The sequence below is a fragment of the Lottia gigantea genome (assembly GCF_000327385.1).
Source record: "Lottia gigantea unplaced genomic scaffold LOTGIsca_106, whole genome shotgun sequence".
NCBI lineage: Eukaryota > Metazoa > Mollusca > Gastropoda > Lottiidae > Lottia > Lottia gigantea.
Window position 1 is genome coordinate 436,618 of NW_008706902.1, and position 26,719 is coordinate 463,336.

The following is a 26,719-nucleotide window of genomic DNA, read 5'->3' on the forward strand; positions in this document are numbered from 1 at the left end:
CATTTACTGGTATATGTTGATAAGGGGTTTGGGGTTTCCGCAAATATTGCTTTATCATCTGCATAGAGTAGTAGGCTTATTTTCATTATTCATTTTTACAGTTAAAATATTCAGAATACTCATTATTATATTTAACACAGCATTTCACTTGACAATATAAGGATCTAATGATGTTTAAGATTTTTCCCGTAATACCTTCTTTAATGAGTTTATACCATAAATTATTCTATTTGTAAAATCGAATGCTTTTTTATAGTCAATAAAACAGGCGTACAATCGCTTTTTTGATTTTAGTGCTCTGTTTATTAAGGATTGCAGTATGAAAATGGCATCAACTGTTTTCGAAATCCGAATTGACTGCTTGATATTTTCTGCTCTGAAGCATCAAAATCTAATAAGCGATTATTAAGGATAGAGGTAAAAAGTTTTCCCAAGCATGACACAATAGTAATTCCAAAATAATTAGCAGTATCATTTATATCACCCTTTTTAAAAACTGGAACGATACTTCCAGTAGCCCAGTTCGAAGGGAAAAACCCTGAGTCTAAAATATAACAAGTATAGGTAATAATGCAGCATTACAAAATATCAACATCTCATTTTGAATACCATCTATAGCTGAAACTTTATTTAATTCTAATTTTTGAATTGTTTGTACTATCTCAGATTCAATGATATAGGCATTCAAAGTGGTATTATGCTCAGTACCATTCATGTTTTCAAAATTATTCAAAAAATTAATTATATCAATGTTTTCTGTTGGTTCCAGGGAGGAAAGGTTTCTAAAATGCGAATAAAAATCTTCTAACTTTAATTCTGAAACACCTTTTATCTTTTGTTTTTTGAATAGATTATAGAATGTCTTAGGATTTGATTTGCGCATGAATTTATACATATTTTCTTTAGTATGTTTGTACTCCTGTTTAAGCCTTTTCTCCACATTATTATAACTTTTCTATACACCAATTTTCACATCCATCACAAGTATTGGTATGCTGCCATGGTCTAACAAAAGAATTTCAATTTTAACACTTATCAGCTTATCATGTAAATAAGATATGTTATCATGTGCTTATACTAGAGGCATTCGGTTAACTCGGTGACATGTCAAATCGGCGACAAATTTCTGTTGGTTAACAAGGGTGCAAACACATTAAAGATTGGCAACTGTAAGGAAAAGCCCCGTTGCCTCGGACTTAGGTCTGTGTTCCGTTTCTAGTTATTTCCGTCTATTTGTATAGCCTATGCAAAACAAGAGAGACAACTCTCCTAATGGCTAATATGTATCAGATCCGCTGATCATGACCTAAATCTATAAGTAAACCTAAACAATAAACAGGAAACTGATCTAGTAATGTAGCCTATGCACATTGGAAACCCGCAAGCTAATAAGTTATATCAAATCCAAAATCCATGCGTGAATTGTGAGCTCTGATCATTTTTACTTTGATACCATTCTTCTTTCTTGCAGACGACTTCAACTGATAACGCCTTGACATAAATTTCGTTGTGAGTAAAATTCATACGCCACCGAAGAAACCCGGATGCGCGCGAAAGTGTGTCTATTTTTAGTATCTTCATCACGTGGTCACAATCCAACATGGTTGCTTATGAAATGGACCAAATTTGCATTACGTGCTCATTCACTTAAATCGACATGCAGGCTCTTTATTTTGTTTTGGAATATTGAGTATTACTTTGACAAATTGTCAACGAATCGAAGTGAGTTCATTTGACTGCGATATATTTATGGTCGCGAAGTGAAAAGAGGACTGTGGCGGAGACTTTTCACTTAGGGAAAGTCCCTAGGTTGAAGAAGGAAACGAAAGAGACCACATGCTAGTTTGTGGAAACTGCGACTTGACATTCGCCTCGTAATAATCTGGACATTCGCCTCGTAATAATCTGTCTCTTCCAAATATGATGTAACATCAGTAAAAATGTTTGTTCTCTTGAAATGGCCAACGACTTCTGGTTGTACAAGGTTTCAAAAAGGTACCGGTATTGTTTTGTTTTGGTAGTTGTTCCAGGATCAGTCTCAGTTGATTCCTTCACAATTCGATCCACTGAGGACTAGAGGAATAGCATTCGCAAAAACGTTGATGATAAATGGGTATTCACCAGAAGAAAATTTCTGATTTTGAAAATAAACTGAATAAACTTCATGAAGGAAATAGTGTGGTCTGGTATCTTTGCACTGTCTTGAAGTAATGATACAGTCCTATAATCTTGTAGGAATATCTCTCTAAAAATCTAAACCACAAGCAATTACATTTTTTGGCTAGATAATAAAATGTCAGTTCTTATTGTATTATATTCTGATTGGGTATTGGAACTGATTTTACATAGGAATAAAATAGTCTTGTTATTGGACCGCACAACTTGGTTAACTTGGTGTATAATCTTTGCCATATCATTGGTTGAACCATGGTACCTAAAGTGATTTTGAACAATATCTATGACCAGGCTGATTTTTAGACCTATTCATGTGTTACAGTTGCATTATCAAGAAATTATTAAATCTTATACATGTATCTTTATAATATACAATAATAGTAATACACCAAGGAAATTATTACAAAACTATATCCACAATTTGACCTTTTAACCTTAATTATTTGCCAATTGTTTATGTCTGTGGTTGTATGTTGTATGAAACCATAAAATAGTTCTGAAAAGGGCATTAAATGGTGGAAAGCCTTTGAATGGTGCATAATATTAAAATCAAAATACAAAACTCACAAGTTGAAATAAACAATACATAATAGATATGATGGCCTGGACAATATTGTCATCAAGTGTTAGGTGGTATTTAGTGTACTACAATATTTAGTGTTCTGCAAGCATTAAATTTAAACAGATTAGAGATATGAAACATTAAGTTGTTCAATGTATTCTTTGGAATTGGTACCCATGATAACTATCATCAGACATGTTATTCACATTCTTTTCTTTACAGTTTCAGCTTCCAGAAAATTGGCTTAAAATTAGAAATAAATGTAAGAGATTTTGGTAAAATGAAGAAAGTACATTATTTGTAAGTGTTTATTTAATGTTGCAATGTATTCTACTTTTGAATACCTTTTGGAAACCTTATTGTATTATTTACACCATTGTGAAAAATATGTGCGACTCTTGCAGCAACTCTTGTGTTGTTTATCTCTTTATTATAATAGGCTAGTAAATCCTTATTAATTCAAACTACTGTTCGAAATAAGCTTTTTTGATTTTTATCTTTTCAGATCAAACAGTGAAAATGTTAATTAAATAAAGACAATATTAATTGAAAATATCAACAAAATGGCGAATATATTTGAAGCTATGTTTTTAATGCTTGAAAGCAATAATGATGATAAATCCAAAAGTAAAGAAAAAGCAGAAAAGCCAAAGGAAGTGCCCTCTACGTCTAAGAGAAGTGATAGATATGAAAAGCCAAATATGTTTGAAAATATGCTAAAAAATTGTAATTCCGAAACTAAAGTTACGAAAGGTCATAAAAGTGCTATTGCTAATTTTGCTAAAAATCTAAGCATGTTGTCATTAAAGAAGGAAAACACAGTTGATAAATTAAGTGATTGTGACAAAGGTCAATCTGAAATTAATACTTTAAAGACATCAAATGATGAACATGACAGTGGTGGTGATGATGATGGAAGTGATTTAGATGATTTCATGGTAGTTGATGAAGTGTCCTCGTCAGATGAGGATGCTGGTTCTGACATTGATCAGACAAGAAAGGATAAATCTGACATATTACAAAAGGAAGTTACCACCTCAACACCTGTTGTCAGCAATCCTGACAAGATGTCTAGAAAGACGGAGGAATCAATTCAAAAGTTGAAATCTCAAGTAATGAATGTAGCCAATGAAACAGTGTATTCAGATGTAACTAGTGACGAAAGTGGAGAAATTCATTCTGATGACAATTATTTAGACCTTAGTGATGAGGAAAATTCATTCATGAAGCGGGTTAAACTTGTTACAGAACCTAAAGTGACTTATGAAGAGCTTCTTTCGAAAGAGCTGAAGCTGAGAAAATTGAAATCACAGCCAAAAGCTCGGACAAGAAATACGAAGGGCGGTCCCAGAAATCCAACCATGCCTCGGAAAGAATGCATTGAAAAGTTCATAGCTGAGCAGAGGCATGTTGCAAGTACACAACAAAAGATTCAAGATGCTGACAGAAGTTGTAACTCAAATATAGACAATGAAAAGTTAAGTAGTTTGAGAATTGAGATGATGGATGGTGCCAAGAGAAAAATTTCAATTGTCAATGAAAATGATAAATCTTCCAAACTTACTTATGATACTAGAGAAAAGCTGAATGCTGCTGAGGCTAAAGGCAATTATAAGGATATTGACAAAAGTTCTAAAAGTGGTTCCGCAAATACTAATAGTGATGACGAAGATACTCATCCCAGTCTGTCCCTTAATGGACTGATAGTAGTTGATGAAGCTGGCTGTGAATCCAGTGAACATGAAGAAAGTGAGGAGGAGCAGTTTGATGTGATAGATTCTTGTCTTGATGAAGAAGAAGAAAAAGTATCATCACCACCAAGTGATTTTGAAAGTGGAAAGGATCCTGCACTCAAAACCAATAGAGACAATTCATCACTAAAAGAGAAGTTAAAAAATAATAACGATTCACCGCCCTCTAGAAATTTAGAATATTTTGTTGATGACTTAGATTCCAATGACAGTTTTTCAAATGCTATGGTAATCGATGAAGTCACCTCTCCGGAAGTTGATTCAGCGAAGCAAGAGAGCTATGAAGATTCAGGAAATACAACGACTAATGAAAACAAAATGAGTAAAGAGCAAGAAGATGTTTGCAATGATGAAGAAAATAAGGATGACATTGTCCAACCAAATGAGGTTGAATCTCCAGAGGACAATGATACTTACAACGGCTCGACTTCTATTAATTTAAATGACAAATCTGAGAAGGAAGAAGAAAAATCAATTCTGGGAAGAGCTGAATCTTGCGGAATTGAAAACAGTTGTGACACTTTCATGGAGACTGATTTTTTAAAACAAAATCTTGAAATACCATATTGTGATAGTGATGACCAAAAATCATGGATCATTGATGAAAGCAATATCAAACCTAAAGATACATCACAAAGCACATTAGAAAACAAATTAAAGAAAATTGTCAGTGAGCAGGAAAATGTCCCTGATCTTGTTTTAAGTGGTTGCTTGCCTCTTGCAACTGAACAAGGCAAATCTTTAACTTCAGTTCAGACTATGGATATAAGTGAAGAGGTTGACATAAGCTGTAAAACAGAAACTCTAGATGGTAAACCTCAAAAGTCGACAGATTCTAAAAGAAGAACATCAGAATCCGAATGCCAAACAGACTTCAGCCCATTGAAATCTTCAAGCCTCAAAGAAGATACAAGCTCTGTAACCACTAACCTTGAATCTCTGGTTTGTGAGGAAAGAATACCAGCCACAAAATTGGATTCATCGCTAGAGAAATTCTTATTAGGAAGGACAAAAGCTTTATCTAAGACCAGACAGACAAGACCATCAACTAAGTGTCCTTTAACGGAACGAGAAAATTTACAAAGGCTCTACACTGTAGTTCAGGTGGACTCCGCACAGAACAAAAAAGTGACTAAAATTAAAAACATCTCAACGCAAGAAAAAAATGATCAAAAATCTAAGATAGATAGATCAATAAATTCAATTAAAGAATTCCTTGCAATGGACCATCCGGTCAAAGTTCAGCTTAACAATGATAGTGAGGATCTAGATAATGAAAGTGAACAGGCTAATAGACAAATAATATCAACAAGGTCACAACCAGTTTCTTCATGGGATAAAACCTACAGAACATCAGCTAAAAGTGCTGTAACAAGTTGCACATATGTGACTGATAAGACACCCCAATTAAGTAAACTCCATTGTAATCCTGTATTATCTGCATGTGGTCATGCAAGCATACTTTCATCTGTGAATGATGTGAAAAATTTGTCTTCTGGCTGTTCAACTTTTGTTCCTGCTAGTGACCTTACTAGTTTATCTTCAGACACTTTGAACGTAATGAACTGTTCCACTGACATTTTGACACCATCTGCTTTTGACTCATCTCTTGGTGAAGGTAACGCAAGCAGTGAAAAGGCAACTGAACAATTATCTCTGTCTACTTCTTTGTCTTCTTCACCAGAATGTGGAAGGAAGGAATCAGCAACTATGACTTCCTCATCTGAAATACTTCTGTCATCAAATATAGCTTTAACATCTCCATCAAATAGTATAGCTATTATGTCTTCTTTATATTCGTCTAGTAAGGGATCGATGACAGTATTAGAAGATAATTCATCATCATCGACAAGAAATGTCGAGTTGACTTCAGATGGCAGGTACACCAAAACTTTAGTGCCTGTAAGCAATGTGAAATCACCAAATACTCACAAACCTGGTCAAGTTGTTTATGTATCACCCCCAGGACAGGATCTGTCTCCAAATTTCATTCCCACAACCACTTCACTAGTTACCCATGGTGGATCAAGTAAACCCTGTATAATCCTCTCTCCAGAACACAGTGCCACTGATGGTCAAAATACAGTAAAGATACTTTCTGCAAAAAATATGTTACCTGTGACACCAAATCAAAACCATATGCACAGTTTAATCAGTTCACCCAAGACTGGAACTAAACCATCTCCAAAGTCCCAACCTTCTTCCAGTGTAAAATATCTCATAACTCTAAAGAAGTGTGACAAGAATAGAAGTGAAATAGACTCCCAACCTGAGACAATATTGACCTCAGACTTGGTCCAGAGTTTGACAAAAATAGGAACAACCAGTGTGGTAAACTGCCAGAAATTGGTGATCTCTCCTGCCAAGAAAATCAAGGTTATTCCTGGTCAGCCTAAAACATCGACTCCAAAACCTGTGGTTGATGAACAGGTTATTGATCCAGCCTCTAACGTATCAAATCATACTAAAGGCATGTCCAAGCCTACAAATATACCAAAAGAACCATCAAACATATTACCACCACCACCTTTGATTAAGCATCCTAATATTCATCCACAGAAACAAGTAATGGATCCTTTGCCTGCAATTGAATCTTCCTTATTGCATGTGGACAATCCTCAACCATCTTCATTGATGAAATATCATGACATTACTGGTATTGGTGTCAGTGATTTGTCACAGCAAGGCACTCGAAGAATAGCAGATCAACAGTCAGATGAAACTCCTTTTAAGATTTTGAAAGTAAGTGACTCTGTTTTAGAAGGAGTACCAAAGAAAAAGAAAAGAGCACGTAAAAAACCCAAGAACCCACAGTCTGTTCAGTATATTTATTCTTATCCTGTCGACTACAATAAATCGCAGGAAATCATTGAAAACCAGGATAAAGAAACACAAAAGGCTCCAAAACGATTGAAGAAAAGAGATCTAGTATCGGTCAATTTGACTTGTGGTATGACTAATAGAGAGTTGTATATGCCTCCCAAAGACAAACTTGACAATTTTCGTGGACGTTTTCTGGTAGGAAAAGTAAATGGTGCTTTCATATGTTTTAAATGTAAGAGCAAATTCTCTGAAGTGAAATATTTTCGTTGGCATTTGTGGTATCACATTCATTTACATTCTGATTTTTGCCCGACATGTGACTCTCAAGATCCTCTGGGTGAGTGCACCACAACAGACAGCCTCCTTCAAACTGTGGCTGGTCTTGAAAATGAACAAATATTTTATGTCATGACTAAAGGTGAAAATGCAAATTCTTTTGAAACTTACAAATCTCTGAATGAAGTTGCATCAGACATTTATTCACCAGATGAAGTGAATAATCAGTTACTTTTGTCAGAAGCTGTTAATTTAACAACAAGAGTAGAATCCGATATCTCAAATGATAATAAATATGGATTTGATCCTAATGCCACTACTGAGGAACTCCAGCCAGAATCTGTCAACCATAACAATAATGCAGCGGTTGAGATTGATGCTAACAATGGAACTGACAATGACAATTTCATGGGGCTAAAGATTTTGAATACTTTTTCTTTATCGGGCGTGGAAAGTGATTTTCCTTTGGCTTCAAGTGATGTAAAGTATAATCCATGTCAATCACCTTTGAATGAGAACTTGGCGGCGAGGATTCCAGTGTCTACAAATACCTCGGACACTAGTACAAGTAGATCAACATTACTAGATGGCACTGATAGTATTTGTGGATCATTTTATAAGTGTTCATTATGTGACTTTTCCACACTTTTTCCGTCTGAATTTAAAAATCATGTTTATGGGAATCATATTAGATCTTATATTTACAAGTGCTATTACTGTGATTTTGAAAGCTTTGGTGCAGGTAACTATATTAGTCATTATGGAGACCATGTGAACTTTGTAAAAGAAGATTGTGTTTTCTCTTGCACCTTTCCAAGTTGTGAGGACAAAGTGAGTAGACTAGAGCAGCATTTAAAACATTTAGAATCTCATAAAAACTTGAAACCTCTTTGTTGTCAATGTTCAATGGAGTTTCCTTGTCTGAAGTCTTTGTCAGAACATTATAAAAAGAACTTGGTCTCATTATTTTCGTGTCAATACTGTGATGCCAAAGCAGTTGATAAAAAAACTTACCTACATCATGTGTCCCAAATACATTCACTGAAAGCTCGAATGGTTATGGTACGAAAGACATTAATCTGTCACATTACAGAACAGGCTCAATCTACAGTTGAAGGCAGTCAATCTAAACATCCACCACTATCCAAATTTCTATCACCATCGGATGTGTGCTTTTCAACATTTATCTGTCAAAAGTGTTCCTTCGTTTGTAATGACAAAGCGGGGTTTTTAAATCATAAGAAAATTCACAGCTCTCTGGAAATTGATACAAGACTGGTGTTTACTTGTCCTAATTGTCCTGCTGCTTATAATTCATTGAATAATTTGTGGCAGCACCTGCAATATCATGATGAAGTGATAGAATTTTATGTCTATAAATGTCCACATGATGATTTTACTACTAATGATCAAGAGAAAGGAATACTTCATTGCAGAGAGTTACATCCTGAGATCCAAGAACTTGTGCAGCAGAGTGTCATTACGTATAAAAATAGCATACACCATTGTAGATTGTGTGGAATCAAAGTCAAAGAGCGAAATATTTTCCAACGCCATTTGTTGATCCATGGCAAAGATGGTGAAAAGGTAGCTCAATCTCTCAGACCTATGGCAGACTTTGATATATCAGCTTGCATTAAACCAACACTAGCTGTTAGACCATCACTTATTCAACGTATGAAACCAGTTTCCACGTCACCAAAGACTTCTAGTCCACAAAAAGCTTGTCCTTTAACTCCACAGCAAAGAAGAATTGCTGGAGATGAGCTAAGTTCAGCTTCAGCTGATGAAGTGGAAGAGCATCAATCAATCAATAAAGAATTGCTGAAACTGAAAACTAAATTGAATAAACCTGTTCCAGTTGTATCAAATCCTGTCAACATGGTGGTTCAAGCTTCCCCAACTTATAAATACAGTGCTCAAATCTTGGACCAAAAATTAAAACTTTTATATACACACAAGTCAGGATTCTTCGTGTGTTTAATTTGCCAGTCTCTATTTCGGGTAAAAAACTTACTCAGCAACCATATTGTAGAACATTTGGAAATGCCCTATCAGTGTTGTAAATGTGGTAACCAAAATACTTCATATGATGCTGCAATATCTCATGCCCTGAAATCTCACAACATGGAGCAAATCAACATAATATATTCGGAAGCCATAAATGATAGGATCACCAAAATAGCTCAGTCTCTCAACACAAAGGCAACAAATGTTAGTCAGACTGCTCGCGATGAGTTTTCTAAACGTGTGAATATGTTACGCCAACATAAGATTTTCCAAAGCAGTGCTAAGACAAAAGCAAAAGTGTTTACAAATAGTGTACCTATTTGCACTGAACTTTCACCTAATTCTAATGATGCAGAAGAACAGAGAATGGAAAAGGCATGCAGATCTATGAGTGCAAAGGAGAGTGAAAAGATGGCATTTTTGCAAGAAGCAGAAACTGATGCTGCTTTGATGAAACTTTGTAAAAGAGGAGCAGAATCTAACTGGTGTCGTATTTGCAGTAAACCTTTTTCAAGATCCTCAATAGCTGATATTTTCATCAAAGAGCATATTTTGATAACACATTTGAAATATAAACCATATAAATGCCAACATTGTGACTTCTCTGCCTTTTCTCAGAAGTCATTCTCTGTTCATTCTCGGACTGGCCATGTTGGGACCTTCACCTTCATGGAAGAAAGGAATATTGGAAGTTTAGTCGATTCATATATGAAGGCTGAAAATATAGTGGTTGAAGAGTATTCAGTTGATCAAGAAGATATTGATACATTAGATGAAGACTTTGTTGTTGAGAAATCTCCAACCAAATTCCCAAAACAGCCAACTTCCTCGTCATATGTATGTGAGCATTGTAACACAAAATTTGATTGTCCATTCAAAATGTTAAGACATAAAAAATTAGCTCATTTGAAGACACCTTCTAATACAGCCAGAAAATCAACTACTCCAACTGCAGTACAGCAACTTTTGAGACAGTCCTCTGAAACCTCATCAACTCTTCTATGTGCTAGGAAATCAACTACCAAGGCAGCGAACAATCGTCAACCAAAATCAGCAACACAGTGTGCTAGAAAGTCTACAGCTGGCAAACGAAGACAAAGCCATCCAGGGACAGTTGTTCCTCCTGTTGAGAACATACCAGATGTTCAAAAATTTGTGTGTCCAAAGTGTGATTTTGTGACAGAGAAGCGAAAACGTGCCATGATTTATCATTTCAAGAAACATGGGTTTGAGTGCTTTGTGGAATGCAACAATTGTCAGGCCAAATATACAAGTATGAGACTACTGCTGAAACATTTTGAATTGATTCATAAAGGGAAAGAACTGCATCCAAATTATCTTCCCATTGAAAGTTATTTTCAACCTGTTAGTAGAGAAGAGATTTCAACATTAAAAATCAACAAACAGAATGCTTCCAAAGCTGTGCTGAATGTTGTAAAACCCACCAAACCCCTACCCCCATTTAAATGTGTGTTTTGTGACCTTGAAGAAATTAAAGAAGAATTCATGAGATATCATCTTTACATTCATTTGGACTACAAACCATTTAAATGTGATCAGTGTACTCAGGCTTTTTCAGATCCTTTTCAACAAAAGCAACATATAAATGGTGACCACACTCTAAAAGCCAAAGGTATATTTGATAAAATTAACATTTATGAAACAAAAGTGTCTGAAATTTTAATTGATTGTCGACGAGTAGTTAAAAAACATCAGACCTGCAGACCATGGGATCTGGAGGTGGTCCAAAATCAGCTATTGGAGGACTTCATGAATCCAGTCAATTGGGAGAACAACAAGGAGGAAAAGAATACGGAGAAAGAAAATCTCAGTATCAAAGAGGAACAGGACATCAAACCAGGGGAGTATCTGGTCACCCTTGCTTCCCAAAGTGACAGTTTGGTTACAAACAACAACTTTCAGTTTGATGAACATGATGAAAGCTTCTCGTATGATTCAGAACTCCCTGATTTGGATGTAGACATCAAACCTACTGTTGAAACTACTAAGTCCTTGGCAGATTGTGTAGCTTTAAAAAGAAAATCAAAAAGTTCAAGTATGTCTTATGTATCAAATAAACATCCGAAAGTTATCAACAGAAGTACTAAGTCAAAGAAGAAAAATCTAATAGAATCAGTTTTTGGGGTTTTGGGCAAAGACGCAAAAAAGAAACCAAGAGCAGCAAAGAGAACTTTGGATTCAGAAACAGAAACTTCAGCAAGCAAGAAGCCAAAGTATTCTGGTGAATTGGATGCTGAAGTTATTCTTTGTTACTACTGCTCATTTATGTCTGAGTCAATAACAGCAGTTATTTCTCACACCCATGATGTCCATCTGGGTGGCAGAAGAAAGAATAGTGCAGTTGGGATGTTGTGGGTCGACACAGTTACTGGTGGAACTTATGATTTTGAAGGACATATTTTTAGTAACGGATTTGATACGAATATCACGATTGATTTTCCCTACCTTTGTGGAACATGTAACTTCAGATCAGTCGAACTGTAAGTATGATATTGTATTGTTCAGAATAATGTTGAATTAGTTGCACTCCTAAAGTATGTCATGACCTCTCTTTGAGTGTAGCGCTTGTGATAATCTGTAGGAGAAGATGCAGATTTGATCAATCCAGTAAGTAAGTGCAAATCAGGCTGACTACTGTAATCTCTAGTATTACTAATTAAAAAATTGCAAATTTTACACCACTATATCCACTAATCTCGTAATTATTGCACTGCATGACATGACAGGGACAGGACAGTTGATTAGAACTGAATTTAGTTATAGGACAAAAGTCTATAATCAAAATCTATTTTTTTTTTATTCCAGAAGGCTTAATTTTCTCTTTTAAGCAGCTATCTTACAATTTCTTAATTTGTATAGCTTTTGTTTTTTAGCAATGATATTTATGAGCATGAGCAAATGCAGCATTTAGATCTAAAGTCATCAACAGCATTTGTTATAAAAAAATCCCTTGCTACCAGTAATGGAAGGGGAAGATCATCTGTATCTTATGATGAAACCAACCGTAGAAAACCAAATCGAATTAACTCAGATAAATCAAAAAAAGCAACTAGAAAAGGTTTGGATTTTGATAATGCTTAGTGCTATAAATTTTGAATATCATAATAAAATTTTATAAATCTTCAGAGAAAGTTCTGTTGGAGATATTTTAACATGATTTTAGACAGGCTGACATTGAAACTCCATTTACAGTTGAGTCTAAAAAAAAGAGCATTATTACCTGTTATCCTACATGTGTAGGTTATCACTTTCTTTCTTCATAAAACCAGTAGTATAAAATTTCATTTCAGATAAAGTTCCAGCTACTACCACATCCTCAAATGTATCATCATTAGCATCTTCTAAAACAGTATTAGACTCCTCCTCATCTTCAGACATATCAACAGCATCTAAAAATACAAATTGCATGAGTTCCAGCTTACAATATCGATGCTTGCGGTGTAACACCATATGTTACTCAGAATATGATTATCGTCAGCATTTAGCAACTCATAAAACTTTTAAGTGTCTTGTGCCAGATTTAGCAAGAAATCCACAACTGAAATGTGAAATCTGTTCCTATCGTTCTCAAGATACAGTTAAATTCACCAAACACATGATAGGCCATAATGGACCAGCTGTGATGTTCCTTTGTGGTTATTGTGGATTCAAAGCTATCAGTACTCGTGCCATAAAACTGCATCATCACAAGCGTCATGAAAATCAGAGTTTTGATATTACAAAGTTTGTAGATAAAAAATCTTTGTACAAAAATCATTCTCTTATTATTGATCTGGATCCTCGAGTGAAATTGGAAAATATTATGGAAATGTCTCAAGAAAGATTTTCGCGTATTTTAAACACATCAGGAAATGTCAGCTTTGAAAGTTGAACATTTTGTGTAACGTCAAATTTTGTAAGATAAAAATTTCACATTTTGACCCATTTTTGTTGCAGAATATTTTTGTTGAACCATTTAAAGTTTTTGTCTTAATACTTCGTTTCAAGTAACTAATTCCCTCAATGGCAAATTAAAAAGTCAGGAATTCATTAAAGAATCCTTTGTTATTTTTTGTTGATTTTGTTACAAGATTTTATTGTAGTTTTTTGTTAAAGATGTATTTAATGTTTTATCTTCAAAGATTTGAAGTCAGAATTGAACCCATGTATTAATGTTATGAATTTAAATAATTGGACAAGAATTAATAATAAATTTTTCAAATTTTAAATCATTTTGTACCTTATACATGAAATTTGTAGCTGTAGAACAATGTTATCTGTGGAATAAAACTGCTTATTTGAATGATTTGGAAAAAACTTGGATTTCCGAATGAAAATCATAACTTGGTCCCAGAAACGTGAATTGTTCTGCCAAACTAATCAGTATTGATTTCCACGGCGTACCATCAAAATTTGAGCCTTCAAATTCAAGTGTATCCATGATTATCTATTTTTGAAAGTTATTTTAATGAGTCATTATTTTATTTTGAATATCTGTTGATGACGTCATCCTGTCCCACTTTGTCTACGCACATTTTGGACAGAAGATGTCTTGGTGTCCAAGACTATATCAACAAGACATTCAACTTTCGAATACCCTATATTTTAGAGAGAAGAACAAAATAAATAATAAGTAAAATTTCTTGTTTGAGGTCTATTTTCAAACAAAAATTGAACAAGGCTGTTAGGAACAGTAGGATCTCTTTGTGTGAATTTGCCTATGTTTTTCATATCGTTATTCTTAGGATCACATCCTTGAGTGTATTTTTACTGACAAATGCCTCTTAATGCTCTGTAAACCTGTGTTGGAATCTATTAGTCCTCGAAAAAAAATTGTACAGTAAATGAGGCCATTTAGGTTAGTCCTTTGCCATTTCTTGCCTTAAATTTTGTCAAATTTGATCAATAATGTAATTGTATACTTGTCATTTGAGTAAATTTAAATAAGAAAAAGATTTTTGCAACTCGTTATTATTACTTAATGAATATCCCTCATATTGGAGACATCGATAATTATGAAAATGTCTTTTGCTCTTAGAATATGGCTAGAAGGCTGCAGTTCAGAGGTGCTTGATAATCAAAGGTCATCATCTCAAGATCATGGATTCTAAATCTGGGCTCTGTCCAGATACTGGTAGATGAAGGTTGGTTGACCATTAATCATCATTCCTGTTTTGATGAGTACGGTTTCATCAGCCATGATAACTGTTGCTGGCAAGAGTGGCAACTGCTGCTTCCAGTCTTAAAATTTATATATATTCAATTGAGACAAAATATTAATCAGTTTTAAATATTAATTGTTTAATCAAAATTAATTACAACAAACAAGCAGAATTTACAATTATTGTAAGAACACAAGCAGGGTTATTTAATGAATACAGTAATAAATATGGTAAATAAACAATACGATCTATGACTAGATAAACTCTTCTTATGTTGGTACTTGGGATTGTGGCAGTGGATAACTCTGTAATCTTTTGTGAAATGGATTGTACCCTACTGGGCCCTAAGATACTTCAGGGTTAAGTAATATGATCCTTTTTTTAAATGAAAAAAACAGACACTAATATTAATCAAAATAGGGTAACATTTTGCAACATAATTCAACATAATCTAAATCTGCAGTTTGGGTCAGACTTTGCAGATGTTCTTGCCACAAATCCCCAGATATTATTTCTTATATATGGAATGTTAATATCAGAAAATGAAGAGGCTATTGGTTGTTAATATAATTAAAAAAAAAGAAAAATTAAAAAATATATTTCTCTTGATATGAGCTTCAAACAATGATGGTCTTTGTATTATCATATAAGGTAAAAAGTATGGCAGAAAATATAAAGTACATTATGCTCAAAGCTGCAAGTAATAAAACAACAATATCAAATATCAATGGACTTTCACAACTGGACAATAAACATTACAAAAAGTTGTTCTGTAAATAATCTTCATATTAGTATGTATGTATCAAGTAAATAAAACTAATTCAATGGCAATTTAGTGAAGTAATATTAGAAAAGAATTAGTTTGAAGAGATTAGATCAATACATTTTACTTCCAGTACTTGTGCCATAAAACTGCATCATCACAAGCGTCATGAAAATCAGAGTTTTGATATTACAAAGTTTGTGGATAAAAAATCCTTGTACAAAAATCATTCTCTTATTATTGATCTGGATCCTCGAGTGAAATTGGAAAATATTATGGAAATGTCTCAAGAAAGATTTTCGCGTATTTTAAACACATCAGGAAATGTCAGCTTTGAAAGTTGAACATTTTGTGTAATGTCAAATTTTATAAGATAAAAATTTCACATTTTGACCCATTTTTGTTGCAGAATATTTTTTCTTGAACCATTTGAAGTTTTTGTCTTAATATTTCTCGTTTCAAGTAACTAATTCCCTCAATGGCAAATTAAAAAGTCAGGAATTCATTAAAGAATCCCCAAAGAAAACCTAAACTTATAACAAACTTTTATGGTACTACTTTACTCTTTCAATCTTAAATTTATGCTTGAATCATAATTTTTATTTTACTTCATGCGTAATAGCTAACAAGGTTCAATTTTAATGATATCCCATAATAATTAGCCATCCAATTTTATTTGACTAATTTGAGAACATCATAATGTCGGTTTCTGAATACTCGTTTAAAATGTGGTTCTGGATTTTCTCTCAATATTTCACAAACTGGTGTTTTCCCTTGATTTTCTTTATCCTCTACATCCCAGATTTCTGGCATTGAACAACCTGGCCTGTAAAGAAAATTCGAGTTTTTACCACTTAGGCTTATATCAAGGAAATTAAAGATAGCTTGCCAGTCAAGGTAACATACGCCCACTGGCAGCTTTCAGAAATGATAAAGTGACTAAAGTATGAATTTTCTCATATTTAAGAAATTTTAATAGTTTGTATTCATTGATATATATATTTACTGCCAATTATTTATGCTGAGAAATTCCACTAAATTTTTAAAAATTTATATCAATAACCCAAATAGATCAAATTATTGCATCAATATACATGATCACACCATATTTATTTAAAATACAGTTGAAAATTTTGACACGTTTTTCCGAAGTCAAAGGCAATAACTCAAAAACCGTTCAACGAAAGATCGTCAAATTACAACTTGTCCAAGATCTCATTAGTATAAATGATCACATCAAATTTCATTAAAATCAGCTGAAAACTGTAGTCTTTATTGTGTTCACAAGAAATGTTGACAGACCGACGGACAGTGGCGACAGCAATATACGTCCACCTTTCCATGTGGGCATATAAAAATGAAGATAAATATCCAGGAGTGTATGAAATGAAGACATTTTTCCAGGAGCTAATGAAATGAAGTCACATATTCAGGAGCTTATGAAATGAAGTCATATATCAAGAAGCTTTTGAAATGAAGATAATACAGGAGCTTATCAAGTGAGGTCATAAATCCACAAGCTTATGAAATGAAGTCATATGTCCAGGAGCTTATAAAATGAAGTCTTATATCCAGGAGCTTATAAATGAAGTCATATATCCAGGAGCTTATAAATGAAGTCATATATCCAAAATCTTATGAAATGAAGTCGTATATCCAGGAGCTTATAAAAAGAAGTCATGAATCCAGGAGTTAATAAAATGAAATATTGTTCAGTTAATGACTTTGTTTATGCATGACTCTATGTTGAACAATAAAAGAAAACAACATTGAAATAAGTCCAATTGTTAACCTACCTTGTTCTTCTGACACACCAAGAATTTTCCAAAATAGCATAGTCAACTTTTAACTGAAGTAAATTATTTTTAACAACATCTACTGGTTTTCGACTGAACATACTGTAAACTTGTAATGTTCGGGCTCTGTTAACATAAGAATACAGTTATAAAAATTAAAATGGAACATGAATCATGTTTCAAAACAATCATATCTATTTTAAATAAAATTTGTCATTTTTCTCAAAATATACTGTGCATAAAATTAATAATACAATTACATATGCCATTTTTTTTTATTTTCTTTTCCTGTACTTCATATTCACAAGAAAAAGCTCAAAATACTGTACCTGAGACCTGCATCTTCATAATGTGGATGATTAACAATGAACCTTTTGGTAGTAAGTTTTATGGTGGCCATGGTAGGCATAGGTCCAGCAAATACATCATCTATAATTACATTGTCAGTAATTCAATAAATCTCTAGATAAATGGATATGATATGACCAAAAGAAACATTTAAGTGCTTGAATTATTCCATGTACAAGCATTTGATCTTAATTGCAAGTATTTCTTTATCACTTTTGAACAAATGGTAAACTATATTATTGTCATTGAATCTAAAAGGACAATATTTGATTGGAACTCGGAAGAAATGAAATGAATGAAATAACTTATATTACGTAGTCATATATTCTATGAGTAAAATGGTCTGAAGAATTCCCTCTAACCCAATCTTATATAATAAATTAAGCATCCTTACTAGGTACTGTATGATGTTGAACCCACTCTACTAATTCTTCCATTGGTAAATTACTAAATTCTCCCAGTATTTTCATCTGAGCTTGAATATTACCTACTCCTTTATAGCTAGCACCTGCTAGTAATAATGCTAACAGTCCAAAATGCCATTCTTTTTTATTAATAAAACTAAATAACTGAAATAACAACAGTATAAATATCAGTCTCATTAAAATTAGACCAAACTTTCCTTCCATTCTTTATTAGCTTTTATTTCTTATATAGTCACTAGTCTAACGACATCTGGTCAAATTGACCTTTTGACCAACATAATCTAACATAATCCAACATAATCTGATAAGCATTAGTAGCCTACAACAGTTTGTATTATAGAGTAAAATCATTCTTGGTGTTTCTATTTCCCAATAATTGTATATAAGTTGGTCGTTTTGAAACCCTCAATGATATCATGTTAGGCATTTCTATAAGCTCCCTTTAAAGTGGACCACCTATTAAAATATAATTAATATGACCGTGGACCCCACTCTGTTTTGTAACTTTAGTTTTCTTGGTGATGCGCAAGTTCTGAGAAAATCAAACATCTAACTAAACTCAAATAAATTAACTTACATCTCTACTAGCTAGGAGGGACGCCATTAAACAAAGATGAGGAGTAAAAAACAATTTTAATCTCATAATTAACACAGCCATTACAGTGAAGGCTAAAACTTGTAGTATATGGTAGATTAGCTGAAAGAGAAACTAGCCATTATATTAGCTATATATATCTTGATGTAACTATAGACACAGCCATAGTAATCTGGGTGAGATTTAATTATATTTGGTTTTTATGTTTTTAATCGAAAAATTTCATAAAATTCATGTAATTAAAATATTTGGTTTTTCAATATGTTTTTAGTTTCTATCGATTCTGTATTTGTAACAAATTGACTTATAAACATTTGTTAAATGAAAATTATGTCAAGCATTTAATAATAAGTTTAAGTAGTTTCTTACCTCAGCATGTGGTTTATATTTGCTACAAAAAAATATAGAAAAAATTATTAACATTCAGACAAGGTTGGTAATGCAGTAACTAAATTTTATCAAGAGATATATCCATCTAAATATTTCCATTACTTCTATTAGGTGGCTATTATAAATGTCTTTTCTTGAAGAAAATTTGAATCCTAAAAAGACGCTTTGAAGTAAGAGAGGTCCTACAATTTATGTAAATTAAAACCCTACCTGTGATCATTAATGGTATTTTTATAATCAGAATGAATTTCTTGAGATTCTTGTTTTCTCCAATCTGAGTATTCTCTTTTCATCACCTTCAAATATAAAAAAATAAACCACACAATTAGTGACCCTCTTTCAATAATCTTTATTGATTTCACTGAACCCCAAGCACTATTGAATTTTTTTTTTAAGCATGAAAGCAAGTGTAGTATGGAGAACCCATGGTCTTGAAGCAGAAATAGCTGGTTGTTTTGGGTCACTTAGTTGATAATTTGGGGAGAATAACTGGTTTGGATCTTGCAAGTCTTGATTTTGGTTGACAGTACACATTTAAATGACTGGTTGTGATAGTTTCCAATATATAAACTATAGGAAGTAACTATATCTTACAGTAAAAGTGATGGCTAATAAAGCTACAACAGCTGATGGTATTAATAATGTTTTATTTAATAAAACTAGAGTCTGAAAAAGAAAGACAAGTCAATAAGAATTATGATATAGAAGGAATATTGTGACTGAATTATTGTAGTGCTTCAGTTACCAAAATTATGTTACAGAATAACAATATAAATTACATTTCTTTTGAAAAGTCCATATCGCTAATAATATAATATTAAGTATTAATGTTTAATAAATTTGGAATATATTTGCATCCTTTTTAAAAAGATTACAATGATTAACTCCCTTTTAATAATAATAATAATAATCTTGAATACTTACATTTTGATCAATAAAATCAAATTCAGCTGCACAAATATACAACATGGTATGGAAATTTCTAAAATCAGAAAATTTACTACGGAAGATATCACCAATATGTGCCTGAAAATAAACAGTGATTATTGTTATATACTCTGGTTAAGTTATCAACGTATATACACTATTTGAACTTCATGATAAAGACACAAGTATCATTGTTATATAATTTCATGTTATTTATAAAAGTAATTGTGATCAAAAACATATTGGCCAACTTGCTTTTGCTTTCAGTATTTCCTAACAAGTATAAATAGTGAAAGAGTTTAAACATAAAGGACTGCTGAGGGTAACAAATATCAAAACTGCTTGTTAAAAATAGAATAGTAAGTTATTAATAAAAGAAAGAAAGTGACAAAATGGAAGACTAATAAACAGACTTACATCATCCTGTACTTGAAGTACTTTAGATAATAAAATTTTACATCCTACAGTTCCTCCTAATAACATAGTTCCTTGACCAATCTGAAATTTATTTGTTACAATTAAAACTAGTATGTGAATCAATAAAAATCAGACCTTTATGTATGAACTAAATGATCATCACCACTTTCGTAATTTCTTTATACAAGTAAAATATACAGGTTCTGTCACTGTACATAAAACCCTTCACTTAAGATCTATGAATATACTGTTGGTGAAAATTTATTGAAAATGATAAGGTTGCTTACAATTAAGAGTGATAATTGAGAGGCCTTTGAAGAATACCATGTTCATTTAGTAAGAAGATTCAGCTATATGTACTGTGATTTGAAGGAATATAACTTTAAATCAGAGTTCATTTGGTTCGGTTGCTTGATAGCGAAGGCCTAACTTACCCATATTATTAGTCTAAATCTCAATATATCTATCACTGGTTCTAGTAAAACTATGATCTAAAAAAAACAAATGTATTTTACAGACATCTTTCTTTAGATTAGTTTTTTTTATTAGGCTAGATTGTCATGTGTTTGGTAATCAGATTTTAAAAGTCTGAATCTTAATCAAGATTAAAAACTTCTAATACAATATTCATTTTTTCGAGATCAGCAAACAAATCAAGGTCAACTATTAAATAGTGTTATTGAATGACTAATGAAATGGAATAATCCAATAGATTGCTAGCACTGAATATAGTTCAATGTCTAGAGATATGAAACGAGCCAGAAAATAGAATACTCACTGAAACTGTGATTAACCCAGCAGCATAAAAGGAAGTTAACAACATTTCATTTCTAAACAATAACATATAACTTATCAATAAACCAACCTGAAATTCAAGTAATATCAGTATGTAAAAGTTTGTTTCTTAATAATGAGGGGAAAATGGATCTCTGAACGACGTAATGTCTTTATCAAATTCACCTGAGAAATAAATTTCAAATATGGCCTAATGTCTTTAACAACAAAACTAGACAATAAACAACACCATAAAGGTTGCCAAGTAGTTTTCTGATGCCAGATAGATTTCATATGAATTAAACGATAGTTATAATCTTTTGTTGACTAGAAATTTTCAAACAAACCATTTCAAATTAAAAGACTTTTATTAGATCAGAAATTAAACAAACCAGATACTTACCATTTGACCTAATAAAATAATTTTTATCTTTTTTCTATCTATAAATTGTAAAACATAAGTACCGAACACAGACATGGTTTGTGTTAACAGAGCAAATTGAGCAAACTGAAATTAAAACAATAAGTAATCATTAAAACCTTGTTTCAATTACTAAAATGTCAAGATTATATATTTCAGAAAGTCAGAGATAGAATTATGAGCTTTTATCAATTAAAGGTGTAATTTGGTCTTTTATAAAAAAAATTGACAATCCATTTAGATGTAAATTTTGAAAAATTGTCGACGCAAATGTGCTCCTCATATTAGAATTTTGAGCTCCAATATTATCAGTCTTTTCAAATTCGGTGGAGACCTTTGTAAATCAGTACATTTGAGTTCTACTATATTATGTATTTGAGAGATTGTGAATGAAACTTTCCCTTTAAAGAAAAATTTATATAACAATCAATGGACCTACCTGCCAAAACAACATAAAAGGAACACAGGCAATGGCTATCAATAAAGAATATTTCACTGTGGAGGGATTTCGATTTCTGTAAACAAAAATATACATCAAATAATTGAAAAAAAAAATTCAGAAAAAAATCGACAGATTTGGCATATAAACTTACATAAATTCAAAATATTATATCTACTATATTGATCTAGTTCAGATTTGGCGGGTGAGGTACAGAAAATAACACATCAACCTCAAAACATCTGATGACAAGAATTATAGTCTATGAAATATAGGAAGACACAATGACACAATAATTTGATTTAATACCTTAAAACATGAGTAACAACAAACATTTCTAAAACAAAAAATGGATATCCAAAACTTTCTCTTAATGGAGGTGTCCACTGTACTCTTGTACCCTGTAATTTAAACAAAACAACATTCTAAATCTATATTCAAACAGACTATAAGAAAAAAAGGAAATAATATCTAATGTAATACACTATTTTTAAAACAGAATACAAAAGGCCTGCATAACATGAACTAGTATAGCAGAATTCCTTTTACAATTCATTTAAAGGGCAAGTCAGCATTTTCAGGAATTAAATTGGGTCTTTAAAAGTACTAAAAAGGCATGAAAACCGCATAATCCCTTGAAATATACCTCAAACTAGAAATTTCACTATATATTCCTATATATGTGTTTTCTATATATGGCATAGTATAGTCTCACTAAAATTCAAGTCAAATTTTTAACTTTCAAACATGAATAATTATGGATACACATGGATTTGAAGGCTCAAATTTCGATGATGAGCTGTGAACACTATAATTACCGATTATGTAAACTAAACAGATAGTGAAGATGCTCCTTTAACAACTAAAATATGAAGAAAAAGAAATTTGTCTTAACTTTTGTATCACAAAATCTGTGTGTTAGATCAATTACCATGCCAAAAAAAGCTTACTTACCTCCCCATGGTTATAAAAAAAGAAAATAACTGTTAAAATTCCACCAAATAATGTACCACTAAGATAAGTACCAAATAGAAAAAATAATCCCATCATTGCTCCGTTCAATGCAAAAATATTTTCTATATAAAAATAGGCTGGATCACCTAACCCTGAAAACAAAATATTAATTTGTCATAAAATTCAGGGATTGTAATTATCAGTTAAATAAGGACATTGAGTTGATATATAATACAAAGTAAGTAAGTTGGCTTGTCATCTGCAAGACAAGATAAATCTACAATTTCATATTTGATTTAATATGGCCTGTCCAATTAATTTAAAATGGACTCTTGTTGAATGGATGGCAGAAAACAGACAATCACAGTTTCCTGTGGCGAGATCAAGATTTGTTTGTAAATTAGCTGTGGAAGATGTAAAATCTTACCTACACAACTTGGTACAGGGGACAGTCCTTCTCCTCTGTTCACAGTCCAACACTGTTTAGTTTGATACCCAAAATAGGAATTGATCCCTTCATACAGCCTGTATAAACCTCCCAATAAAACCTAAAGTTTACAGAAAATTAGACATAAGGATTGATCCATTGTCAAATCCAGTGAAATCGCAGATGCTGTTGATGTATTTATAATAACTGCCAGACAGTGACTGGAACATAGAACTGACTGATCTGTTTCATTTCATTTTGAAACCATGTATATGCTATATTTGGTCATAAAATAAAAAACCTTGTGTGTACCAAAATATTTAGAGTTATTGAGTAAATAGGTTAGAGAATTATAGTACCAGTTTTGATTGTCAAAGAATAAAAAATATGTAAAGCAGTAAATAAATAATGAATAAGATTTTAACTAAAAACAAGTTTTTACATTTTTCTCTTAGCTTCATATCACGTAATGTGAGATTTCAAGCGGTCACCCATGATAATAAACTTTAAAAATTTAGGACTTAATAACAAGAAGATTTGATTTTGGATGAAAGGGACAACACGGTCAATCAGGCATTCAGTTTGATGAGATATCTGGACTGGAATTATATAAAGTTGGCAAACTGACTTTCAGAGAGTATACATATCATAAGTTTGCAAAGATAATCAATATGCATGACCTGTATCACTATAGATAAGAATTATTTGAATTATGATTGACCTACCTCAGGGTAGAGATTAAAGCGTTTTAAAGTATTAATAGTATCAGGAAACTCTGTTACATTATCATGACTGATGGAATATATACCATCGATATAAGTATCTGTTTCTATAACAGTTTTAAAATATGAGTAATATAGACCCATCTCTGTACGGAATGATAACTCTCTTTCTAATGATGATAGATGTGAAAAATGACGATCTCTTTCAAACATCCCTGATACATAATTCCTGAAATAAAATTCAAAGATAATAAAACAAAATCTGTCATTTTCAAAGAGTCCATACTTTGTAATTTCTAATAATCACTTTCTGATGATTACAACATCATAATACCGGTACATAATATTTATCTCAAAGGTTATGACTATATCAATAGTGTATCTTTTTATATTTCACATGACCACACTGCAATTAGTAATGTAGTTATATATACATGTCATGTTTGCTCAGGCAAGTTGACCATGCTCCTACGCCTCACATCTTTGAAAAATCTCATCCCTCCCTGAGAGGGATTTTATAAATAAATTGAAGCAGCTTCTTGACCCATCTAACTAGCATCAATATCATGGCTTAAGATAATCTTAATTTTTAATTGCCACTGATCATGGTATTTAATAATAATAATAATATGTATATTTATATAGCGTTAAACTCCACACAAAAGTGTGCTCATAGCGCGACAAAAAAGGTATAAAGACTAACAAGAGTCAAATAAAACAGTTTTCACTTTGTTCTTGAGCATTTTGTGTTTTGGCAAGCATTTTAGACTTTCTGAAGACACAAGGAGGTTATTCCAAACGTTGGTTGCAGCCAATGAAAAAGCAAGGAAACCATACGTTTTCATGCTATAGTTTGACACTTGTAGTAGATTTTTTTCGCTAGATCTCAGATTTTGTGCAGGGACTTTCTTTGCAATAAGATCAGTCAGGTATTCTGGAGCCATGTTTGAGGTACATTGGTAAGTGAAAGAGGCGATTTTATAATCGATCCACTTCGATACAGGCAACCAATGGAGCTTTTTTAGAATTGGTGTAATATGGGCGTATTTTGCACTTTGCACATTTATTAATTATTGTGGGAGGTTGTTTGATGTCAATATAGCTCCAGCTGTCACCACAAAATATTCCTCCTATTTTATAATCAATTATTCTATTACTAACTGTATAATATCACCTCTTGGTCTAATACTATTATTGATTTGTATGAATAGAATAATATGTTATAATGCCCAACTTAGAAAGTTTACATCCATTATAGCTAAAGGCCTACTGAATTTCAAACAAAGTTCTGGTACCGAAAGGGCAAATTGAGCATAGACCTAGAGTTAAAATCTTTCTTGGACATAATAAAAAAGGTTTATCATGATATGAATTAATTTTTCTGCAAATAATTGGCAGTAAAACATACCTGTGTAAATATGAAATCCCAGCAGCTGGAAAATAAAGTAAACAATGAACCAAATAAATGTTAATCAAGAAAAGTAAAGTACCTTATCAATGTTACTAACAATGTGAACTCCCTTTTAGTCCTAGTAGTATAGCTGGTTTCATTTCATAAACTAACTAACCCAGCCTTGATAGGATTCAGGCTTGAAGTTCTATATAAGTTTCTTTCAATTCTGATGATCACTTAACCTTCTCCAAATCAAAACCTTTCACTGACAATTCCTTCTCTTTATAGATATTCCAGTAACCTGAATTCTAAGTCAAACCCTCACAATTTGATACTTTTCGAGAAAGATAAAGTAGATGGATAGGCCTATGGCATAATGGATCTGTCCACTGTAACTCTGTTATTTACAGTTAAGGAAAATTTGACTACACAGTAGGTAGTATGAGATTTTAATGTTAATCTCTATTTACTGACTACAGTACATGTACGAAGTATTAATGCTGAAAAAGTGTACAGATCAATCAAGTCAAGATATCAATAACAATAGCATTATGTCATTGTCATAGTTAAACTAGTTAAACTTGTTAAAGGCAGACCTAGTGGTAATTCAAATACTTACCTATAGTTATAATGAAAATTGTATAAGCAATCTTGGAAAAATTTACAGTTGATTTTATTTCTTTCGTTTCATTTCCTTTCCTCGATTTCTTTCCAGAATTCGCCAATCCATATGACTTGCCATTTTTAGCATCTGCATGTTGTCTTCGATGTGCTGCCATTTTCCTTTTTTAGGACCAGTCAAGTGTTTGGTTGTGAAGAGTTTTCTTACAAAATAACACTAAAACTCGCTGAGGCAACTAAAACGTGTCAATCATCTACCGTTAACGCGAAATTCGATCATTGATTTCACAAACTACACGTGAAAATCATGCTATTATTGGATCACGGTTGACATAATTGACACGGCTCATGAAATATCATAATATAGTTTTGCTTGATTGATTCCAAGATGGCCTTCACGGAAATTTCCTTATTAGGTTAAAATCGTCATCGTCCCTAGCAACCTAATAGTTTACATCTAATCGGAAAGTAATGACAACAAATCAGTGAACGGGTACCTGCCATAACAAGAAGAGTGTACCGGTACTTAAGGATCACTTTACTTTTAT

The 26,719-nt window shown here is 32.4% G+C and overlaps 3 protein-coding genes across 3 annotated transcripts; 2 read left to right on the top strand and 1 right to left on the bottom strand.

Annotated features, from left to right (window-relative positions):
- Positions 1 to 8,202: 8,202 nt before the first annotated feature.
- LOTGIDRAFT_56554 (hypothetical protein) lies at positions 8,203 to 8,628 on the top strand (the record flags this gene model as incomplete). The annotated part of the gene is made up of 1 exon (XM_009046761.1): positions 8,203 to 8,628. A coding segment is annotated over one exon (426 nt), but the record flags the coding sequence as incomplete, so codon positions are not given.
- A 450-nt stretch (positions 8,629 to 9,078) lies between these two features.
- LOTGIDRAFT_83597 (hypothetical protein) lies at positions 9,079 to 13,219 on the top strand (the record flags this gene model as incomplete). Its single annotated transcript, XM_009046762.1, has 4 exons — positions 9,079 to 9,166; positions 10,073 to 10,293; positions 11,005 to 11,230; positions 12,969 to 13,219. Coding segments are annotated over 4 exons (786 nt in total), but the record flags the coding sequence as incomplete, so codon positions are not given.
- A 2,975-nt stretch (positions 13,220 to 16,194) lies between these two features.
- LOTGIDRAFT_237418 (hypothetical protein) lies at positions 16,195 to 26,603 on the bottom strand (the record flags this gene model as incomplete). Its single annotated transcript, XM_009046763.1, has 20 exons — positions 26,170 to 26,603; positions 25,566 to 25,590; positions 24,161 to 24,386; positions 23,436 to 23,556; positions 23,009 to 23,160; positions 22,364 to 22,455; positions 22,055 to 22,130; positions 21,598 to 21,702; positions 21,199 to 21,285; positions 20,855 to 20,911; positions 20,421 to 20,501; positions 20,001 to 20,102; positions 19,671 to 19,742; positions 19,287 to 19,372; positions 19,056 to 19,077; positions 18,669 to 18,788; positions 18,061 to 18,235; positions 17,648 to 17,747; positions 17,319 to 17,444; positions 16,195 to 16,348 (listed from the first exon to the last, which is right to left on the bottom strand). The coding sequence occupies exons 1-20, from the start codon at positions 26,327 to 26,329 to the stop codon at positions 16,195 to 16,197; spliced, it is 2,139 nt and encodes a 712-aa protein (XP_009045011.1). The 5' UTR covers positions 26,330 to 26,603.
- Between the last annotated feature and the right edge of the window lie 116 nt (positions 26,604 to 26,719).